We start from the raw sequence: 22,344 nt of genomic DNA, 5'->3' as shown, positions 1-22,344 counted from the left end.
AAGCTATTTAATTTAGAGGTGGAAATACGTTTAGACATTACTATTTACTTACTGTTCACTTGGGATTGATTTGCTTATTGCCTAGGTATTTTTAGGAGTGGAAATGCTCTAATAAAGTGTAGAGGAGGTAGAAGAAGTTGTTTTTGGTTCAACTACGTGTGATAAATTACCCAAAACCGAAGCAAAAACCCAATTTTGAAAATGCCTTAAAAGATGGTTCATAGCATATAGATAGAGTCGTACACGAATAGTCTTTTATTTTTAAGTTTTAATTTTATTCCAAAAAAATGTAAAACAAAACAAAAAAAAAAACATTGCCATTATCCAATCTCTTTCTCTCTCTACACCTTTCTCTCTCCTCAGATCTCCCCCGGTTTTCTGGCGATTTCTCGGCGGTTTTCCCTTCAAAAACCATAAAAATCCGTCCTTTAATCCTCTGTAAAAATTATTTCCATTCAATTCCTACCCATTCTTTTTTTTTTTTTTTTCAAAATTCAAAAAAATCCCATTATTTTTTAATGTCTAAATTTTTTTTATTTTTTTTCGTTGTTGGAGTATAAAGAACCCCTCATTCTTCAGCAAAATTATACATTTGTTCACTGGTTTTTTTTCGAATTTCAGCTTCTGGGCATTAAAGATAAAGTCCCTTTGGGGTTCTTTGTTTGTATTTGGAAGCAGTAAGAGTTTCTTTGTTTTTTTTATTGAGGAGAAGACGTGGAATCAGAGGCGAAGGCCCTGTGTTTCCTATTTATTTCGATTTGGGGGGTTTTTAAATTTGGGTTTTGGTGAAAATTCGGATGCTTTTTGGTGTAAGAAGGAGATGGAGACACTTGGGACCTAAAGCTTGTGAATTTGGGGCTGTTTCTTATTTGGGTCTTGCCTTATAATCAAAGGGAAACAGCTCTGGGGTTATGATTAAGGCAGTTTTCGAAGAATCATCGGTTTTCGTGATTTGGGTATTGATTAGTTTGATCTCTCTGGTTCTGGGGATGAGGAATGATGGCGGTCAGAAGCAGCAGCAGGGTGGTGTGCCTCGCCCAGCTCGGTCCAACAGCTTCATTCCCAACTCTTTTCGGGCCATTTCGAGCTACTTGAGGATCGTTTCGTCCGGTGCTTCCACCGTTGCGAGGTCCGCGGCTTCGGTGGCTTCCTCGATTGTGGATAGGGATGATGATACCAACCATGATCAGGTATGAGTTACAGAATCTTGGTTTCTTTATTTGAAATTTTAGCACTTTGTTGGAAAATTAGTTTTGAAGTGTAGAATTCAGTTCATTTGTTGTGTAGCTGTACAAGTATCTGTTGTGTAGATGTTGCTACCTTTAGTGGATAGATTGATTAAACTTACTGTTATGAAAATTTTGGAATAAAGTATGGATTCTGGATTCAGTGTAAATCGTTTACTTCTATGAATACAAGCTTTGAAATGCAGATTGAATGTAGACTAATATGTGCAGTATTTAAGTTTCCAAAATTGTTAGCCGTGAATACGTAGTTTGAATATGTTTCATCTGAAACTTTGAACCTGAAAGAGAATGCAAAAGCTGTCTGTAGATGATGAAAATTGTTTATGGAAGTGGTGGTTCTTTACCTAACTAATCAAAGTTGATGAAAATTGTTTAAGAAAGCTTGATGTAGAAGCTGATTGAATTAGGACGGTATTAGTGTTTATACTAGTTGTGCAAAGGAGAAGTTGCGATTCGTTGGAAGAGTGATTGTAGTGGTCGAGGTTGTTATGCATGCATCATAAGATTTGATTCTAGTTGATGCAATATTTTTTTGAAGGATTTTGTCGGTTTCATGTTGGGATACTAGATAATCTAGTGGATTATATGTATATTTATCACAAGATTTGATTCTTGTTGACGCAATTTTTTTAAAAGAATTTTGTCATTTTGGTGTCGGGATACTGGCAGTTCGGGGTCGTAGGTAGTTCAGAACTTCAGATGGGGTGTTCGCAACAGGCTAAAGTGATTTGTCGCTTGTTTGATGTCGGATAGCATAGGTGTTTTGATTGGTCAGTTGCGTAATTGAGGCTCTACACGTGTTATCTTTTGAATCAATATTTTGATATACATAAGCCTCATGGCCGGTGTGGTGCGTAGCGTACCTTTTGTCGGATTTGTGCTATATATTCCACGTGTTTGATTTTAAATGACATTAGTTTTCTATTTTTTTAAGCTCTTTTCATTGCAATTAAAACTTTTAATTTGGAAATATTTGGTTTTCTATTTAGCTTTGATTGCATGACTTCTATTAAATCATGTTTTCCATCCTGGTTGTGACAAATGTGTGTGAATCAGGTCAGACATAAAGGAAACTTTTTTGAGTAAGTCTGTTACAAGTGCACACCCTGATTTCCAGATTCAATTGAAAACATTTGGTTAAGCGCTTATTTGTTTATTCATTGTTAGATTGGTAGCATTGGGAGGTTTCCGTATCATGCATGACTTGATGCTACAGGAACTATACATTCCGGTTAACAACTTTAGCCCGACCTTAATATTACTATATAAAGGAGTTGCTCAAGCATGGTTAGAAGCTGACTTTGATGACATGTTTTCTGTTGGCATATACAGAATACAGTCATAACTAATCTGTTCAATTGGACTATGGGTTTTTGCGACTTAAATGGTGTGACATTATAATTGTCAGGTCGTTTTTAAAAGATATTGTGCAACTAGCACTGACGTTTAGTGATTGGTGTAGTTGAACTTGTGATAGTATATAGATAATTTAATTTTATTGTAAACTAGATTTCATAATTTAATTGACGTAGTGACTAATTATTTCAGTAGAAATGGAATGCATCCCGAACTGATCATTCCTTTAACAGTAACATTGATCGGAAAATTTCATTTTAAGACAGTGATAATTGCAGCCAAACAGAGCCTCTATTTATCTTGTTCAAGTAAACGATTTGTTTTACAAAAATCAAGCCTTTCTGATGAGGACACATTTTATGATTTTTTTTGGAAACATTATGATGAAGATGGCATACATTTTTCTTACAAGGTGTAATAATGATTCACTGATGGAAGAGTGTTTGGACATTATGCTTATATCTACTGAATCGAGTCTAGAAAACATAATACTAACAGGATTTTACTCATTATTTTTGTGCAATGCTACTCTGGGAACAAGAAAGCAGTTGCATAATGAAAATATTTGATGCAAATTGCAGTGCCTTTTTGCTGGTTCGACACCGAAATAAATACTTATTTCACTTCAAACATGCCGGTGCACTAGAACGTTGAAGGAGTAATTCAGCTGCAATTGTTAAGAAGTTTCGTGATTCTATAATATATTTAATAAATTAGAAAGTTTAAGGTTTGTTTAAAATATACGAACAAAACATGAGTACCTAAATGGAAGTCTGTACTTGATTGGAAATTTTAGCGTTTTGTTTCGATGTTAGAACTGGTAAAACGGTATTTTTTGATAATGCTTACCATTCAGCAGGGATATTCTGATACATATGTTTCATTCTTGAATTTGATGTTAGTCCATCAAGGTCTCTCTCTCTCTCAACCTTTCTTCTGCCAATGGTTATTTTAAAGAAAATTATGTAAAGCCTAAGAGTGGGTGTTAATTATGCACATTCAGGTTGATGACTCTTTATCTCGTTTTCTGTAAATTTCCTCCTTTTGTTTTAAACTTGGTTTTCTTACCTTTTTCCTGTAGCTGCTTGTTTCATTGAACAGTATGCTATTACTTTCTTCTTATGTTGATGTACAAATGATTTAAGTTTTTCTCTTCTCTTCTGGATTTTTAAAAATAGTAGAGACTTGGATTTGACTTTTCATTTTTCTTTTGAATAAATAAAGGTAAACTGGGCTGGCTTTGACAATTTAGAAGGTGAGGGGAATCTCACTCGTCAAGTTCTCCTTCTGGGTTACCGTTCTGGATTCCAGGTTTGGGATGTTGAAGAAGCAGATAATGTCCGCGACCTGGTTTCCAGATATGATGGTGCTGTCTCATACATGCAAATGCTACCTAAACCTATAGCTTCAAAGAGATCAGAGGACAATTTTGAAGAAAGCCGTCCATTGCTGGTAGTTTGTGCCGATGGATCCATTTCTGTTGGTAATACCATACAGGATGGTACTGCCACTCCTTGCAATGGTATTACTGCAAACAGCCATGACACAATGAACAGCAGTTTTGTGCCTACTGTTGTTCGGTTTTATTCTCTGAAATCTCAATCTTATGTTCATGTTCTAAAGTTCAGATCAGTTGTTTATTCTTTAAAATGCAGTCCTCGAGTTGTTGCTATTTCTCTAGCAGCTCAGGTATATACCTGTTTATGTAAAGTTTCTCCATTATTTATTATGTTCTGCTTAACCAGTGTTTGAGTATCTAGTCTTGCGTATTGCAGATACACTGTTTTGATGCCATGACATTTGAGAGAGAATATACCATTCTTACCAACCCGATAGTTATGGGATTTCCTGGTTCTGGAGGTATTGGTTGTGGACCTCTTGCATTAGGCAATAGATGGCTGGCTTATAGTGGAAGTCCTGTTGCTGTATCTAATTCTGGGCGTGTCAGTCCACAGCATCTGGAACCTTCTGCGAGTATTTCTGGTTTTCCTTCAAATGGAAGCCTGGTTGCTCACTATGCAAAAGAGTCAAGCAAGCAACTAGCTGCTGGGATTGTAACCCTGGGAGACATGGGTTATAAGAAGCTGTCCCGGTACTGCTCTGAGCTTATACCTGATAGTAATACTTCTCTTCAATCACCCAATCCTGTGTGGAAAGTCAATGGTGCTGTCAATGGCCTGTCCACAGACACTGATAATGTTGGAATGGTATGGCACATATTGTTGACCTCAATTCTGCTTTCACCTGTAGTTGTAGTTTTCACTTTCTCTTTCAGAGTATCATATACTGAGTGAATTACCTTTCTAGCTTTGCATGAGTAAATGCATGTACATGCTTTATTTATTGTGTTTTTTACCAAGTAAGTTTGTTATAGTGATACTGTTCTGATCGTTTCATGCATTATTTGGGTCACCTGTGCTTATCATGTTCTTTGGTTTGTCAGGTCATTGTCAGAGATATTGTCAATAAGGCTGTTATTGCACAGTTCAGGGCGCACACGAGTCCTATTTCTGCGTTACGCTTTGATCCTAGTGGCACCCTTTTAGTGACTGCATCAACTCAGGGGCATAACATCAATGTTTTTAAGATAATGCCTGGGAGCTCTCCTTCAACTGATGGTGGTGCATCATATGTACATCTTTACAGGCTGCAACGTGGATTAACAAATGCGGTAAAAGCTATTTTCTTAGTTTGGGATTCCTTGTTGGGTACACCATTTTTTGCAACAATCACATGTTTTATATTAATTTCCTCCTTTTTCGTTTTTCTTTTTTCCAGATCATACAGGACATCAGTTTTAGTGATGACAGCAACTGGATCATGGTTAGTTCCTCTAGGGGGACAAGCCATCTGTTTGCAATAAATCCTTGGGGAGGATCAGTAAATCTTCCAACTGCCGATGCTGGTTTTACTACCAAAAGTACAGGATTGGGGGTTACAACTAGATCGTCAGTTCGTTGGCCAGGTTTGCAAACGCCTAATCAGCAAAGCCTTTGCTCAGCTGGTCCCCCAGTTACCCTCTCTGTTGTTAGTAGAATAAGAAATGGAAATAATAGTTGGAGAGGCACTGTAACTGGTGCTGCAGCCGCTGCAACAGGCAAGATGAGTTCCCTTTCTGGTGCAGTTGCTTCTTCATTCCACAATTGCAAAGGCAATGCTTATTATCTGGATCACAACTCTTCGAAGGCTAAGTACCACCTCTTGGTTTTTTCCCCTTCTGGTTCCATGATACAATATGCATTGCGAATATCAAATGGTCTAGATTTGACAGCTGTGGCTGGATTGAACACTGCTTATGAGTCAGGCCAGGAGGGTGATACAAAATTAGTAGTTGAAGCTATCCGGAAGTGGAATGTATGTCAAAAGCAAAACCGAAGGGAACGTGATGATACTTCTGATATATATGGTGAGAATGTAAATTTCGACAACAATAAGATATATCCTGAAGGGAAGAAGAAGGGAAACACAATTTACCCTGAAGCTTGCATTACTTTCCCAAAAGCAAAGATCAGTTCTGAGGAAAAACATCAGTTGTATATTTCAGAAGCCGAACTGCAGATGCATGAAGCACGGAGTCCAGTGTGGGCAAAACCTGAGGTATTTCTTTTGAGTATTGGAGAAATCCAAAACTGCAGTTATGCATGTTTTTCATACAAATTATGTGTTTGTGATGTTTAACATGCTCCTTGCTTTTGTAAAATGGTTTGCCAGCTAAACTTTCAGTCAATGATCATGGAAGGTGTCAAAATGGATGATGAAACCGCTTCAGGAGGGGAAATTGAGATCGAGAGGATTCCTACTTGCATGATTGAAGCAAGATCAAAGGACTTGGTACCAGTTTTTGAATATCTTCAAGCTCCCATATTTCAACAAACAAGGTGAGCTGAGCTTGTAAGCCTTGTATGCATCCACTTATTTACCACTTTCTGGTCATGTAACCGTTGCTTATATTCACATGCTCTCTGCATATCTTTATGTATGTTTACCCATGACAGCATTGAGTGCTTGTGTTCTTGTATATCAATTACCATCTTCTCCTATGCAGGGTTGCTTCTGTAGATAGCAATTTTAGCGGGCAACTTTTGCGTCAGAGGTCGGGTATATCTGAAAATGGTGGGCGTTCATGCAGAAACAGTTCAAGCTCTCTTGACACCATGACTGAAAGTGGTGCTGGAGTGGCAGAACTTACTAATGGGATTGAAGTAACTGGACAGGGTGGTTCTCAGATGCCCACCGAAAGCATGGGCTTTGTAAATAACAATAACAGCCCAAAGACAGAGACTCAGCTTGAGACTGTAAATAATAGAGAGAGCAGCTTAAAATTGGAGGCCCAACTTAAATCTGTAAATAATGACATAGACAGCCTGGGAGTGGGGAATCTGTTTGGAATTGAAGGTGATGCGTTTGATTAGAGGTATGTTCCTCTTACTGGTGTAGATTTCTCTGTTAAATATTATTAGTAAGTTTACTGAAGTTCAGGATTATGATTTATCTTGGGGATCTTCTGGAATTGTCTTAATTGGAATGAAGTGAGAATGATTATATAGTTCAAAATGAAACATCGTAGTTTGAGGTTAACATCCTGGTACAAGCATGATACTCTAGGCATGACATTCATCCTCTCCCACTTGGTAGTCAGTCTGTTTTTTTTTTCCTTAAATTTTAAATCTCCTTAAAAAATGCTTTACATATATTCTCAATGCCTGTCACAAATTCTCCTACCAACAACAACAACAACAACAACAACAAAGCGATATTCCACTAAGTGGGGCTGGCTGTATGAATCCTAGAATGCGCTTGGTTTTGCAGCAAGCCTTCTGTTAGCTCTAAGTGCTCCATGTCTTTTCTTAAAGTTATCCATCATTATATGTCATATCCATGAACTCTTGGTACCAACTTGGTACATAAAGCAAGCTGTTCACTTGCCTACTTTATAAAATTAATTGTTTGAGACAAGGAGATTATATGCTGAGTAGTTTTCTTAATTCTAGGGTGGTGCCTTCCAGTAATGCATCTGCCCAAATAATGATTTCCAAATCTTTCCCTTGCTCTTTCTAGTGTTGTCAAAATTTGGACCATGTTATTCCATCAGTACGCTTTCTCTGTGCGGTTTTCTAATTCCCTCTTTGTTTTCATTTTTGTGTTTAGTTGTGCAGATATTCTTTACTTCTACTGGGATATTAACACTGTTTATACAAGGGGGGTGGCCTGTAGAGAAGCATGAGCAATAGGGGCTTTTTACCGATGCGGAATTGTGGATACTATGTTGGGTTTCATCTTATGTTGACGTTGTAAATAAGTGACCGTATATATATATTTCCAATAATCCGTCATAATGTGTAAATAACAGCATTATGTTGCTACGTTCATTTCAATCTCCTTTTTTTTCTGCTAGGTTCTACACATTCCTACTGCTATTATTCTTGCGTGTTTTACTTGTGGTTTGCAGGGTCCAACTTGGTAATTTAGGTGCTCCTGGGACGCGGACGCATCGGTCTAGCCAGCTAGGGCTTGTTAGGTTGTCAAAGAGACCAGGACCAACTCCGAATCCTCTGGGGTTTGCAATGTTGTCTGGGTCCTTGATAGGAGGTCAGTAACTTAAAAGTAAAAGCTTTGAAGTAGGCTTAGGAAGTGAACAACCTTTGTTAGCTTCATAGATTTCTTTTAGAAAATCGTTGTGGCGTCGACTGCCCGACGCAGCGCCTTAACAAGAGAAATTGTAATAACGCGTTATTCTGCCATACTCTTGGTTGTTAGGTTGCGGTTGTTGTGTTGCTGTTGACGTTTAGGATTAGGAACTGTGTTTTAGAAAACGAAATAAAACCAACTTGTGTTGATATGAACATGTGATCGAGGTAGTATTATTTTCGAGTGCTACGGGCAATCTACGGACTGCACTGCAAAGGTTACCTCCCTAGGCCAGTCGTCGGTGCGTCCGGAGGTTTTGTGGCATGCCTCCCTTGACTCTCAAGCAAAACAATCCTCTTCCCTACTAGCCCCAGCCAAGCAACAAGAATTCAGTCGATCATACTATCCTTGTAACCAATTGGTCAATCACGGGATCCTTACCTTTCAACGAAACAAGCGCTCTCGGGTCCTCTTCTGCAGCGGTATATAATCTCGGTCCTTGACTCCTTCCGTTACCTTGATACCTGCCGCTCAGTTTGTTTTGTTTTGCGGCGATGGAAAGAATCCACGAAATACTTCCAATGTTGTCCATGCTGCCTTTGAGAAACAGCTCAAAAAAAAAGGAAAACAAAAGGCTGTCTAGAAACAACACTACATCTACATGTACGTATTGTTCTCCGTGTTTACGTATCGGATTAGTACAAAGTAACATGTTTGTGTAAATCTGTTTAGCTGCAAATTTAGAAAGTTGATGCTTCTTATTAAGCAATAAATTTTGTTTCACACAATACAACCTAAAACTCTTAGGAGGTGCCAACGAACAAGACTATAAAATAATAAAAATATTATTAAACAAACAAGAAGCCGAAACGGCTAAAAGATCTCAAGATGTTACATTGTGACTAACTTGTTATTCATGCTAACCTATAAACTATATTTATAGAGAACAAAACTTAGAAACCCTAATTCGGATGAGGTAGACCCATCTTCTAAACTAACAAGCATACCCAAAAATCAAATAACCATAAAATACTAATATTTTCTGACCCATTCTTCACTTTTTCTGCCCATCTTTAGCTTCTGGGAAACTCGTAGCTTTAATCTGCAGGATTTCGATCTCCCTGAGAACTTCTTCTTGTTGTTGTTCATCACAATCACTCCTACTGTTTGCAACAAACTCACTTTGTGCTCAAGCTCTTCCACTTCTCTAAGCCACTCTTCTTCTACTTTTGCTGGTGCTTTTCCATCTTTCTCAGCTGCTGATACGACCAACCGCTGCCGGAAATCATTCCGAAGATCCACAAGATGTTTCATCTCCTTGTCTAACTCGTCGAGGTTGTTTCGGAATTTTGCAGAGTCTTTGGCGGCATAACATAGACAGCAGCATAAATGCGGGACGGTTTCTCCCACTAAACTACCCAAAATTTCAACCACAATTTCCATGGCAGAAGCTTAATAAGGTTCAGTAGGCAAACACATGAGAAAACTGATGCTTTGGATTCAAGAAATCTCAGCCAAATTTATATACGTACAAAGACGTATCCAAAGTCACCATCTTCATCTAAACTTACTAGAATGACGAAAGAAACATACCGCTTTATTCAACTTGACTTGCGGTTTTCTATTGGAGAAGGATTCACATATGAACTCGAATCTCTATGGAGTATGAGTCATCGTGGAACGCTCTTTTTTCGACTTGACAAGAAATGTACGAATGAGGTATGACTATTAAAGCTTTTAGATGATGAAATATTTTCGACTCGAATCTATGTGATAAGCTTTTAGACCTCTTTTGACATGCAGTATTAGACATCATATATGACTATTTAAAACGAATCAGATGTTTGGTGCCACTACATATTAAATAGCCGTCGGTTAATTTATCAGGGCCCGCCCATTTTATACGGCTCACGCCGTATAACTTTTCCGCTCAAAAACCTCTGTAGTATTTAGTCGGGTTCTCAAAAATGATAAAACAGAATTTCATCGTTCTTTCCCTTTCTCTCGCGATCTGCTTGTGCGGCCATCTTCTTCTGAAAGTATTTCTTCTTCTTCAAATTCTCTCCTTGTCCATTGATTTCACAAATTCTTATCACTGCCTTTTGGGTTTTCTTCATCCCCATCACCGAGGACTTGGTCTTTTTAACTGCAGACTCCTTCAAAGCCCTGATTTTTGGATAAAAAGCTTGCTTCTTCATGGGTATTTAAGCTTTCTGCCTTTATGGGTTCTAATTAAAGTGAATCTTCATCTAATTTGATATGGGTTTTATTTGGTTTTGCCATTTTTGGAGCTTTTAATCTGGTTCTTGGAAGAGTAGTATGAGAATTTGAGAGGTAGTTTTGTTGGATTGAAAGGTTCATCATGCCGGATCAAAGATGCTTATCTGATATGCCTATCCCAAAATTTGGTCGGTGTATGATTAATTCTTTTTTTTTTTTTACTTCAATTTTTCTTTAGTTTTTCATTTCTTCCATTTAACATAGGTTGTTATGTGAAAAGTTACTAAAATTATTTTGGTTTGAAGCAATTTTTCTCCTTTCTTTTTCATTGATCATCAAAGTTTCAAAAATAATAATAGTTTGAAGTGTTCCTATTCTGTACAGTGGCAGTATAAATAATAAGATTTTTAGTCCGATTTTCATTAAACGCCTGACTAATTTAGTTAGTACTATCTGGTGACTTTATTTTATCCGACTGAAATAGTTAGTACAGTCTAAGCTGCCAAACGAGGCCTTAGGCTTCTTTGTACCATAGTTGACTAATCCCGAAATTATTAAGCACCAGTAACTTTATATCTTCAAAGATCCACTGAAATGTTCATGCTAAGGCACCTTTGCCGAAGCATAAGAGTTTCTCTCCAACCAAGAAGTCAATCACAGCACGACACGTGTTAACGTCAGAGTAAAACTCCTAGAGTCCCACACCAATCGCGGGCGAAAGTCAGAGACTCTCATCAACTATAAAAGAAGACCATTCTTCGACAATTAATCCCTAATGTCATTATTGTACTTAAACTCATCATTAGAACCCATTAATGATGATTATACTTGAACTTATGTATTGTGTAAACTCTTCACTATTAATGAGAACTCCTCTACCCCGTGAATGTAGCCAAACTTAGGGTGAACCATGTATATCTTGTGTTTGCTTCCTATCTCTATATTATTCTCACCAGGTGACCGGCAATTTATGTTGTTCCAAAACCTTGTTGATTTATGCATCAACAAGGCTCGTTATAGTCGAGTGTTAGCATCATCGATATTATCCTAACTTAACTATTAGTTATTAGGTGTTGAATTTTATCATTAAAGGCTTCGGTCACCTTCAATAAGGAACTTTGACCTAGATAAGTATACGAGTCATCATGGACCTTTCTTAGCTGATTTTGACAAAAAAAGGACCTTGAAGTTGAAGTTTCTTATTTTTGGCATCCCAGCAAAGAAAAATCTAAAAGAAGTTCATGATGCTGCTGTCGCATAACCAAAACATTATCTCATTATGTAACTGTTATGTAACGAGAAAGATACTAAAGCTCTCAATAATGAGTGAGTATGATAGCTATATATAGAAATCAAGCAACTTGAGTTTAATACCTAAAACAATACTGTAATATTAGTATGAATTCAATGTATTGGTATGACACTCAAAAATTTAATATAATAATAAGTTATACTCACTTTCAAAAATTTAATTTTCTTTTTAGTATTTAATTTTCTTTATTAGGCAACCTGGTTTTAGTTTTTATTTTATTTTTTGTGTTTAAGATAAAAGGAAAATAGATAAGAGATATGAGTGGTATTAAAAGTAGAGGAAGCATGGTCAAAGATATGTAGACAATATGACTAAGAAAAGAGATACCAAAAGAAAACTAAAAACCAAAAAATGTTGTAGCTAATATTATAAAGAGTGGTTGCGTGAATCTAGAAGTAGAATTCTAATAATATTTGGGTATCAAATCCCTTTATAACTTGTATTACTTGTAGGGCAAGCAAATTCCATGTAATTAGCTAAACCAATAGCCTTCAAAGTCCTTAAGGGGTTGTTTGTTTACGGAATATGCGTAACTTGGAATAATTCTGGAGATTGGTTTGAATAGGCTTGCCCTTCCCTCATTTAAGGATCACGCTTTAAATCCTACTAGTGAAGGTGTTATTGTAATTAATCTAGTTCTTAATTAACTTTATGTTCATTCTAGTCCGGTCAATCAAACACTACCTAAAATTACTTAATTTATCTGCTTGAGATAAGAACAAGGCTACAAATTTTGAATTGTTAAAGCTGTAGTACAATCAAAAGAACTATTCGATAGAATGCGTGGATTATGCCAGTTGGTAGAGTAATGAGTCTGTCCTTTTCTTGCAGCCAAATTCAAATTCTCGATTCTCATTTACTAGAGTAATTAATTCAAAATGTTGTCTTGTCAACAAAACAAAAATGAAACATAATTTAGGAATTGAATCCCCTCCGGAGCAAATGGTGGGGATCTTTATAATCACACAACACAGGTTATTGGATTTTGATCTAACGATTACAATTATTATAATTTTATTAGGACCCTCATATTTATAGCTGTTGGATCAAACTTTAACGGTCTATGCTGTGTGATCACGAGGATCCTCATCATTCAGGGATCCAATTCCCATAATTTATCCTCTGAAAAAAGCGCGCACACACTTTATTTATTATCTATGCATTACATTACAAGCAGCTAACAGACAACTGCTAAAAACAAAGAGATAAAACCCATGAAGTGTTTCTGGAACTTATTCTTGGACTTGCTCACCACCTTTGTATGTATCCTCACATCTTCATGCCTACAAACAAGCAATAAATTTCCGATGAAGCGAAGAATCCGACAGAAAATACATTTACTATATAGCAATTTGTGCACACGAATATCATTGCTATTAAAAAAATGGCATGGATTGTTGGATTCGTAGATGAAAACTACGTAAACTCAAAATGAAAAAAAACTACAAGAGATGATGATGCTATGAGATAATTATCTCTACCTATTTAATCCTCCATCGGCTGCAGCCCGGTGTCTGCCCACGCTTGGAATCGTTGCTGAAGACTGATTTTATCTGCACGATCATTCCATTTAACAGTTCTCCACCAGTTTAAATCTCCTCTAATCTCTTTAATAGTCACTGCATGACGGGCTGCGAAGGGAAGCTTCACCAACCTGGGGCAGTTGCTCACCACTATCCTCTCTAGAGCTGACAGTTCTGCTTCCCTTGAACAGATAGTCCTTAAGTTTTCCATATCCCTGACTTCTATGGTTTTCAACTTTGGAAGCATTTCAGGGAAAGTTTTCGTGATAACCTGCTTCATCCTCCTGCAGTCACTCACCTTGATTTCTTCGAGGTTTGGAACCAGTCGAAGTATAGCAAAAGATATGAGATTCTTTAGAAGTCGACATCCCACCACCTGGATGGTCTTTAAAATTTTAAGGCATCCTCTGGGGACTATTGTGTCCAACAAGGTTGCTAAGTTATCCAGGTGACTCAGAGTTAAGTGCTCCAAATTTGGCAATGTGCTCCGAAGAGTTGTTTCGCTGACTAACAATGTAGTTATGCAGTCGCAATTTGATATGGTGAGCGACTTCAAGTTTGGCAGGCCACACAAACTCTTGTTAGTAATTATATCAGATAAACTACTTATACCTCCGCATGTGAACAGGTCCAGGGCACTTGCTGTGCTCAATAGCCCCTCGAGGTCTCGATGCGAGAGGTCAACCCCTCGAAGGATGATTCTTCTCTCATCATGCTGAGTCGGTAGACAGACTGAATAGCAGCTGCTTGGACCAATAAGAGAAGGCGCCGGGATATGCTCAACCACTATATCAGTTGGCTTCCTATATTCCATAGGTATTGGAAGACTGCATAACTCCTCGGTAACTTTTTTCACCTCATGACGCTTCTTTGCTGCAGTTTTGCTAAGTTGGTACTTGCGCCGCATATTAGAGTCAAGCATACAACCCGGGCCGAAGGGAGAATCAATGGGATCTGCCTCCAAAAGTAGCCGACCTTCATGTTCAATCCCCTCCACCTCACGTTCGATCTTCTCAACCCTTTCAAGCCACTCTATAACTTGGCAAGGGGGGTGCTTCCCTTCTAATCTTGATACATCGATCTCTTCTGTTATATCATACTTTCTGCGAGAGAGCTTCTGCAGCTCCTCCTTCAAAGTTTGGATGTTTTTCTGGAAAATTTTCGGGATGGAAAACAGTGACCACACTGAGTTGCCTACACACCTACTAACTTCAACGATGGAAGCACCCAAGGTTTCCATGGTTTCACAATACTAGTACCTTTTTTTTATGTTTGGGGTTTGAGGGGGAGGGAGTGGATACCCTATTGGAGTTATGGGAGCTCAGATAGTTGGTTTGAGATTACAAATTAATCGTTGTTAAGCATATAGTTTTATAGGCAGTGTTAAGTTGGCCATAATATTTAGAGTCTCAGAAACCTAGAATAAGCAACATAATGAGGAGCGAAAATCATCGAGGGACCAATAGGAAGCAAGGGAAAGAGAAGGAAACAAGAACAAGAAAAACTTGTTTTTAGTGACATCTGATACAAAGTTCTAAATGAGGAAAATGTGATTAAATGTTCTACTTGGCTTCATTAACTTTAAGTCCTTAGTTATTTACATCACAATGTGAAGCAGGTCTTCGTTTTACTCGGCCTTCCCGGCTCCCTGATATTCAAACAGGAACAATGCCAAGTATGTAACGACATTCCATACTATGTCCGGAGTGGGAGATGTGATACGATATTCCGAGATTATGACAGAACCATCGGCAGTGCATTTAAATAAAAAATTGAGTAACTATACACCAAAATTTTCCAACTTCCTTGGAAATGACACTGCCATCGTATTTCTGGATGTTAACACTATAGAAGCTACAAAGCACAAAGACACACTAGTCGTCTAAGGACATACATCTGCACCAAGGAGCTACCAAAAAAATAAAGACATATATACATCTTTTTCTTGGATAGATGTCCATTGTCCACACACACACACAACCCCCCTCCCCCTGTGCTCGACAACAAGAGCAACTTAAATATCATATATAGCGCAATGTGTGAATAGATTAATTGTCGTTAGATTAGTTTAAATTTCAAGACTCGTGTAGCAAATAGATTAAATAATACTCATCTAATGGCTATTAACATGGCGGTGAGCAAAAATGCACTATGGAACAATTGATCCAGATTAAGTTTCGTCTTTGAAATGGAGTTTTTAAGTGTTTTTAGTCCACACTTTATCAGCAAAACTAATTCAACCACTTAGTTGAAACCTGAATTGTTTTCAAAGAAGTTACCCGCCCATTTTTTTTTTTGACCTACTACTGTGAGAAATTTTTTATTATGGTTGGAACACAGGTGGTACACCACGTTTTTTTTTTAAGGACAGCCAAAAACATATTTCGTTTTGCAGGAGCCAGCGGGCAGCAGCTAGCTACAGTTTCTTTCTTTCAACTCGTTCGAGTGAAATGGAAACAAACTCTATTACAAGGGTTCCATTTGAAGTTTGGCTATTCATGCAATCTGTTTTATCATTTTTGGACAGAGGGCTTTACAATACGCCACTTGTTCATGCATACATGAGAATTTTTTTGTCTTGGATCTCAAGTTCAATTATTGGAGAAGGATTCACATGTGAACTGGAATCTCTATGAGTATGACCGACCGTGGACCATTCTTTTTTTCGATTTAATAAGAAATGCACTTGAAGTTGAAATTTCTTACCTTTTTGTGTAATATGTGATAAATTTTGTTGGCGCAATATAGTTTACCATTAGCATCATCGATATTGTTTTAACATAATTATTAATTATTAGGTATTGAATTTTATAACCAAAAACCTCAGTGACCTTCAATAAGCAACTTTGACCAGAAACTAGATTAGTATATGAGTCACCATGGACCTTTCTTTTCTGATTTTGACAAAACATGGACGTTGAAGTTCAAATTTCTTATCTTTAGCATGAAAGAAGTTCATGATGCTGCTGTCGCATAACCAAAACATCCTTTTTATTGGTATCTCTCGTTATGCGATGTGTTATGTAATAAGAAAGATACTAAGGGCTTCAACAATAGTTTGAGTGAGTGTGATAGCTACATATAGAAATCAAGCAACCTGAATTTGATATCTATAACACTACTGCTATATTAGTGTGAGTTCAATATATTAGTATGACATTCATGAGTTTAATATATTAAGTTATGTTCACTTTAAGATTAGTTTTCTTTCTAGTTTTTAATTTTCTTTATTAGGCAACCTAAATTTTAGTTTTTCTTTTTCTCTTTTTTGTTGGTTTGTATTTAAGAAAAAGGGAAATAGAGAGGAGATGCGGGCGGTATAAAAAGTGGAGGAAGAATGGTCAAAGATACATAAAACATATATATAAGAGAAGAGATAAAAAAGAATTCTAAAACCAAAAAACTGTTGTAGTTGATATTATTTAAGAGTGTGATTGTGTAAATCTACAAGTAGAATATCTATAAGATCAGGGATCAAATCCTTAACTTGTATCTTGTAGGGCAAGTAAAGCCCATGCGATTAGTATAAATAAATGTTGGCCACAAAAAAAGCAAGCAATTACAAACCAGATAAGCTCCATTTTTCTCTCTTTTGCCATTCCCCTCCTACCCTCACTCTCTAAATTTTCTGTCAACAAAAACTATTTTAATTTTTTACTTGGTAAAAGTTATTCTTATTTCTTCTTTGTTTCTTACCTCCTTTTCTTTCATCACCCTTCTCCATTCTCATTTTCCTTATATACTCATATCTTAAGCACAAAAAAGGAAAATAAAAAAACTAGTTATCAAACGTACCATTTGTCTTCCAGACCAACTAATTAGCTAGCTAAACCAACTTGACACACCCCGACCCGTAATGTTCACTTGGACTTTGAATCGAGCTGTGCTGGCTACCACCTGGAAGGTGATGAAGCCATAAGGTGTAGTGTAGTGGAACATGTAAATAAATTTAAACCTAAAAGTGCCTAATTTTAAGAGTGCGTTGGTGAGTGAGAATGAACCCATTTCACACGTGATGTCAGAGCATAAGTAAAGTACAGTAAAGTAGGATGAGAATTATACCATTGAAGGTATTCTCCAATACCAAGATTTGCCAAGAATCCTCGTCGATACGAAATCTCAGCTACTAAAACCTGGAGGGGCAAAAAATAACGGTGAGTGGACCTGAAAACAAAGCTTTGTAAAAACCTTTTTGAAAACATAATAACCCTTTACCGTAAAACAAGTATAGTCTTCAAAATATACATACTACGTATAGTATAAAAATACTTACCATAGCCAGTTGTATTTCAAGAATGCCATACGCCATAACTTTCGTAAATAAATACCCGACGTCCATAATCACATATTCTCGCATAAATAAATATATCATATCGAGTGCTCATCAACATATGTTGACACACGAGTTCATGTAGAGATATTCTGACATGAACGGGACTGAGTGTAATAATGATATACTCTCTAGTACTACAATCATGTGAAGACTGGCGCTATGCACAGCACATATGAGTCCTAATTGCCTATTGCAATCTAGGACATGACTGGCACCTACAATGGATCCAAGGTGAGCGTACGGTGCGATGTGCACATACACGTGAAAGACTGGCCTTGACCTAGGCGATTACTAACACAGGTGCAGTAATGATGAGCAGATAACACAAATATAACCATGCCACAATGATTCGATAATTCTAGTTGACGCAACATTATTCATGAACATAAATATAATTAAGGCATCCCCTTATAGTAAGCTTACCTGAGCATCCCGTAAGATTAATTTATACTTTCTCAACCATGAGGCAATTCTTACGAGCGTTAATTTAATTATGGCAATCACATAGATAATTCATTACTAGATGTATATATGGAAACTAAATGAATATATGTATATATCAAAGAAAATACCCACTCACATATCATGTTGTCGAGTCAAACCCGCCTCATAGCATCGAGAGTTCTTGTGATGTGTTTCACTTAGAAATGAAACCATTTATGTAAATACGTAACGTACTAACTTATAAACGCGTTTTCGTTCAAAGTATGACTAATAAAGTAACTATTTTAAAACAGTCGAATTTCGGAAAACGGATTGCGGATTCGGATTCGGCACGTCGAGAAACCTAAGGAGGGACCTCAGTTTCCTCCACACATTGCCGCACGCGCCGCCACAAGGTGGCTGCACAGGCAACCATGGGCTGACCACCCCACATGTCCACGCGCACCCACGCACTTGCAAGTACGTACGTACTCGCCTTCCTCGCGAGTTCTTGCAATTTTGCAAGTTTTTGGTCCAACTTCCAGAGCTCCAAACGAGCTCATTTCTTAACCAAAATCCGTGCTTCAATAACCTAAATAAAGTTAGGAATGCAGGGAATAGATCTATACTGGATCGGGGCCAAGACACAGTCAGAGTTGGCCAGAAAAATCCTCTGAAAGTGCCTAATGGCCACAGTTCAAGCTTCCAAAATTTTTGGGAAAATTTCCCTTGAGATGTTTTTCTGCATCTAACTCTACCAAATTTCATTGTGAAGATTAAAGACCTTATCAAAAGTCCCAAAAACAATAAGATTTAAAGTTGAGGGCTCCTGAGACTTACCCTTGGTCAGAAAACCGAAACTCGCTGGAGTTAGCTTCGTAGATAGTGATGCACTGTTGCATCTCCATGCTAGCCGAGGTAAAGAGAGATGAGAGAGAGAGATGATGAAAGAAGGGGAAAGTGTCATGACTGTCGGCAATGGTGTTTCTGTGATAAGGGGTCTTGCCGGAGTAGGCAAGTGGTTGCGTTTTGATGGTCTTTGCAAAATAGAGAAATGAGAGAGAAGGGAGGAAAGAGCTGAGAGGGTTAGAGGGAAATGGGATGTCATGGCAGCACAAGAGAGGTGAGTGAAGAAAGGGAGCTCTGGGAATGTGTGGAGGAAAGGGACACATGGCAACAAGAGAGTGGTCCAAAAGTTTGAAAAATAAAAAGAGAGTGTTAGGAAGAGAGAAGGGACATGGGACAGGCGGGAGTGGGGTGTGGGCCCATGTGGCTCACAAAACAACCAACACAATATCTCTAAACATGAAATTACCAATTTGCCTTCGATATTCGATATTTTGTAAAATTTTAACCGTAGCTTCATTTTCGATTTCGTTTGCGGCTACACATTTGTATTGTTGAGTACTTCGAGAATACGGTAAAATAGAATCTCGTACACGTCACAAAATGACGGTCAACAAAGGTCAACAATCTCACCTCTAGTGGCATTTTCCTAAATTCACTCTTTTGAAATTTATAAAATCGTAAAATTAGGGATGTGTCGTCACACAACTTCTTCTAGTATCTTATTGATAATAACCTTCAAAGTCTTTAAGGGGTTGTTTGTTGCACGGAATATGCTTAGCTTCGAATAATTGTGGAGACTAGTTTGAATAGGCTTGTCTTTTCCCTTATCTAAGTATCACGCTTTAAATGGCTTAAAATAAGCCCTACTAGTAAAGGTGTGATGCTAATTAATCTGGTTTTTAATTAAATTCATGTTCGGTCTAGTTTGTTCAATCGAACACCACCTAAAATTTCTTAATTTATCTGTCCGAGACAAGAACAAGGCTACAAATTAAGTTTGAATTGTCAAAACTATAGTACAATCAAAAGAACTAGTTGATATCATATGTGAGTTTGGTCAATTGATAAAATAATGTCTGCCCATTTTGCAGCCAAGTTCAAATTCCGATTTTCATATATTAGAGTAACTAAAAGTGTTGTCCTTTGAACAAAACAAAAATGTAACATATCATCTCAAAAAGTACAACTATGGACAAGGACAACTCCACCAGAACAAAGTTGTTGGTGTCTTAAAAAGCAAAATGCACCAACAAACAATGGTGTTATTATCTATGCATTACATTACAAGCAGCTAACAGACTACTGCTACAAACAAGGAGATGAAACCCATGAACTGTTTCTGGAACTTATTCTTGGACTTGCTCACCACCTTTGTATGTATCTCACATCTTCGTGCCTACAAACAAGCAAATTTCCAAATTACGTTACGAATCCGACAGAAAATACATTTACTATATAGCAATTTGTGCACATGAATACCCTGGGGCAGTTGCTCACCACTATCCTCTCTAGAGCTGACAGTCCTGATTCCCTTGAACAGATAGTCCTTAAGCTTTCCATATCCCTGACTTCAATGGTTTTCAACTTTGGAAGTGTTTCAAAGAAATCTTTCGCGATAACGTGCAGCTTCATCATCCTGCAGTCACTCACCTTGATTTCTTCGAGGTTTGGAACCAGTCGAAGTATAGCAAAAGATATGAGGTTCTTTAGAAGTCGACATCCCACCACCTTGATGGTCTTTAAATTTTCAAGGCATCCTCTGGGGACTTTCGTGCCCAACAATGTTGCTAAGTTATCCAGGTGACTCAGAGTTAAGTGCTCCAAATTTGGCAATGTGCTCCGAAGAGTTGTTTCGCCGACTAACAATGTAGTTATGCAGTCACAATTTGATATGGTGAGCGACTTCAAGTTTGGCAGGCCACACAAACTCTTGTTAGTAATTATATCAGATAAACTACTTATACCTCCGCATGTGAACAGGTCCAGGGAACTTTCTGTGCACAATAGCCCCTCGAGGCCTCGTTGCAAGAGGCCAACTCCTCGAAGGATGACTCTTTTCTCATCATGCTGAGTCGGTAGATAGATTGAATCGCAGCTGCTTGGACCTATCCGTATGGTGTACTTCTTCAACTTCTCAGCAAATCGAGATTGAACCTTTTTCCTATCCAGGTCATTTGACACGGGGACCGAAATGACCATATCAGATAACTCTGCCAGAAGTGTCAAGCTGATCATTCAACGTTTTCACCAGCGTAGTCTTCCTAGAACCCCCTCCATAAACAGCAATCCTTGTAATCTCTTTAACAGCCAAAAGTTCCATAAGATGCTTTAGGATCTCTGGTACTTTCTGACCAACAAGAGAAGGCGCCAAAATATGCTCAACCACTATATCACTCGGCTTCCTATCTTCTATAGGTATTGGAAAATTGCATGACTCCTCGGTAACTTTTTTCATCTCATCACGCTTCTTTGCTGCAGTTTTGCTAAGTTGGTACTTGCGCTGCATGTAACGAATTTAGAGTTCGAAACACGGTTACTTTTCCTAAAGATTCTACATTATATTGAATGTATTTGAAATAATTTGATGTACTACACTTTAAATGCATTTGAAATATCCATTATGTAAGGAATCATCTCAAACCAATTTGTTTTTTAGAAAATTTTATTTAAACTCATATAACATTATTCTACATCAATTTAAATTTTAAATATAAATTGTCTTTTTTACCTCACTGCATTATTATTATCAAGTATAAGATGAAAGTAACAATAAAACAAAAATCTATTATAAACCCACACTCAGTAATCAAACTCCTACCATTACACAATTTTTCTCCTGCATTCTATTTTGGCTAAAAACTTAAGGCGTTGTCATAAAATGAACTGGGAAGACTTCATATAAAACAAAAAGTTTTGTACCACATAGATGATCTCATGCAATCTTATTTGCATTCGCCCTCAGTCTCTTTTCGATTCGCATAGATGACCTGTACCACATTTCCTTGTCTATTTTGAAGCATTTGTGAAGCATAGTCTTCAACTTGGTTTTGTTGTAATGTCTGTAAACTATTGTATCATGATGTTGCCATTTTCTTGACTTCAAAGCCTTTCTTTGAATGTAAGATTTCCCAGATCAAAGTAAAGGCAAGAGATGTGATGAATGTTATTGATAGCTTGAGGCCATCGTAATTTCAGCCACTGACATATTACTCCTTCAACACAAAAATATTTGTTTCATTATCCAGCGCAACACTATAGAGGATGATGAAGACTCCATTAAAGCAAGTGTTTTGGTGTTAGCAGTGTCCTTCAGGCATCATCCTGTAAACTCAAACGATAAATTAATCCTCTTCAATTCTTACTAATTTCTATTTCTATTAAATAATAAAGAATTAAAAGGAAAGACGAGGGACCTGTTGAAAGGAGAGAACATATGCTTTGATTTTGAGTTTT

The 22,344-nt window shown here is 37.5% G+C and overlaps 2 protein-coding genes across 3 annotated transcripts; one reads left to right on the top strand and one right to left on the bottom strand.

Annotated features, from left to right (window-relative positions):
- Positions 1-289: 289 nt before the first annotated feature.
- Positions 290-7,990, top strand: LOC103948755 (autophagy-related protein 18f). Of its 2 annotated transcripts, none has more exons than XM_009359818.3 (8): positions 290-1,190; positions 3,828-4,292; positions 4,379-4,810; positions 5,047-5,274; positions 5,382-6,200; positions 6,315-6,481; positions 6,649-7,017; positions 7,760-7,990. In XM_009359818.3, the coding sequence occupies exons 1-7, from the start codon at positions 912-914 to the stop codon at positions 7,013-7,015; spliced, it is 2,757 nt and encodes a 918-aa protein (XP_009358093.2). In that variant the 5' UTR covers positions 290-911; the 3' UTR covers positions 7,016-7,017; positions 7,760-7,990. The 2 variants fall into 2 exon arrangements, with proteins under 2 accessions (XP_009358093.2, XP_009358092.2); XM_009359817.3 differs by having other exon boundaries at positions 7,752-7,990.
- A 5,258-nt stretch (positions 7,991-13,248) lies between these two features.
- On the bottom strand, positions 13,249-14,526 carry LOC125478010 (disease resistance protein At4g27190-like). Its single transcript, XM_048585633.1, has one exon. The coding sequence runs from the start codon at positions 14,524-14,526 to the stop codon at positions 13,249-13,251; it is 1,278 nt and encodes a 425-aa protein (XP_048441590.1).
- Positions 14,527-22,344: the final 7,818 nt, after the last annotated feature.

The sequence above is a fragment of a genome, unplaced genomic scaffold, assembly GCF_019419815.1.
Source record: "Pyrus x bretschneideri cultivar Hongxiangsu unplaced genomic scaffold, Pyrus_bretschneideri_v1 Contig23, whole genome shotgun sequence".
Taxonomy (NCBI): Eukaryota; Viridiplantae; Streptophyta; class Magnoliopsida; order Rosales; family Rosaceae; genus Pyrus; species Pyrus x bretschneideri.
Note: the sequence above shows the minus strand (reverse complement) of the source record. Positions and strands in the feature narration are given on the sequence as shown.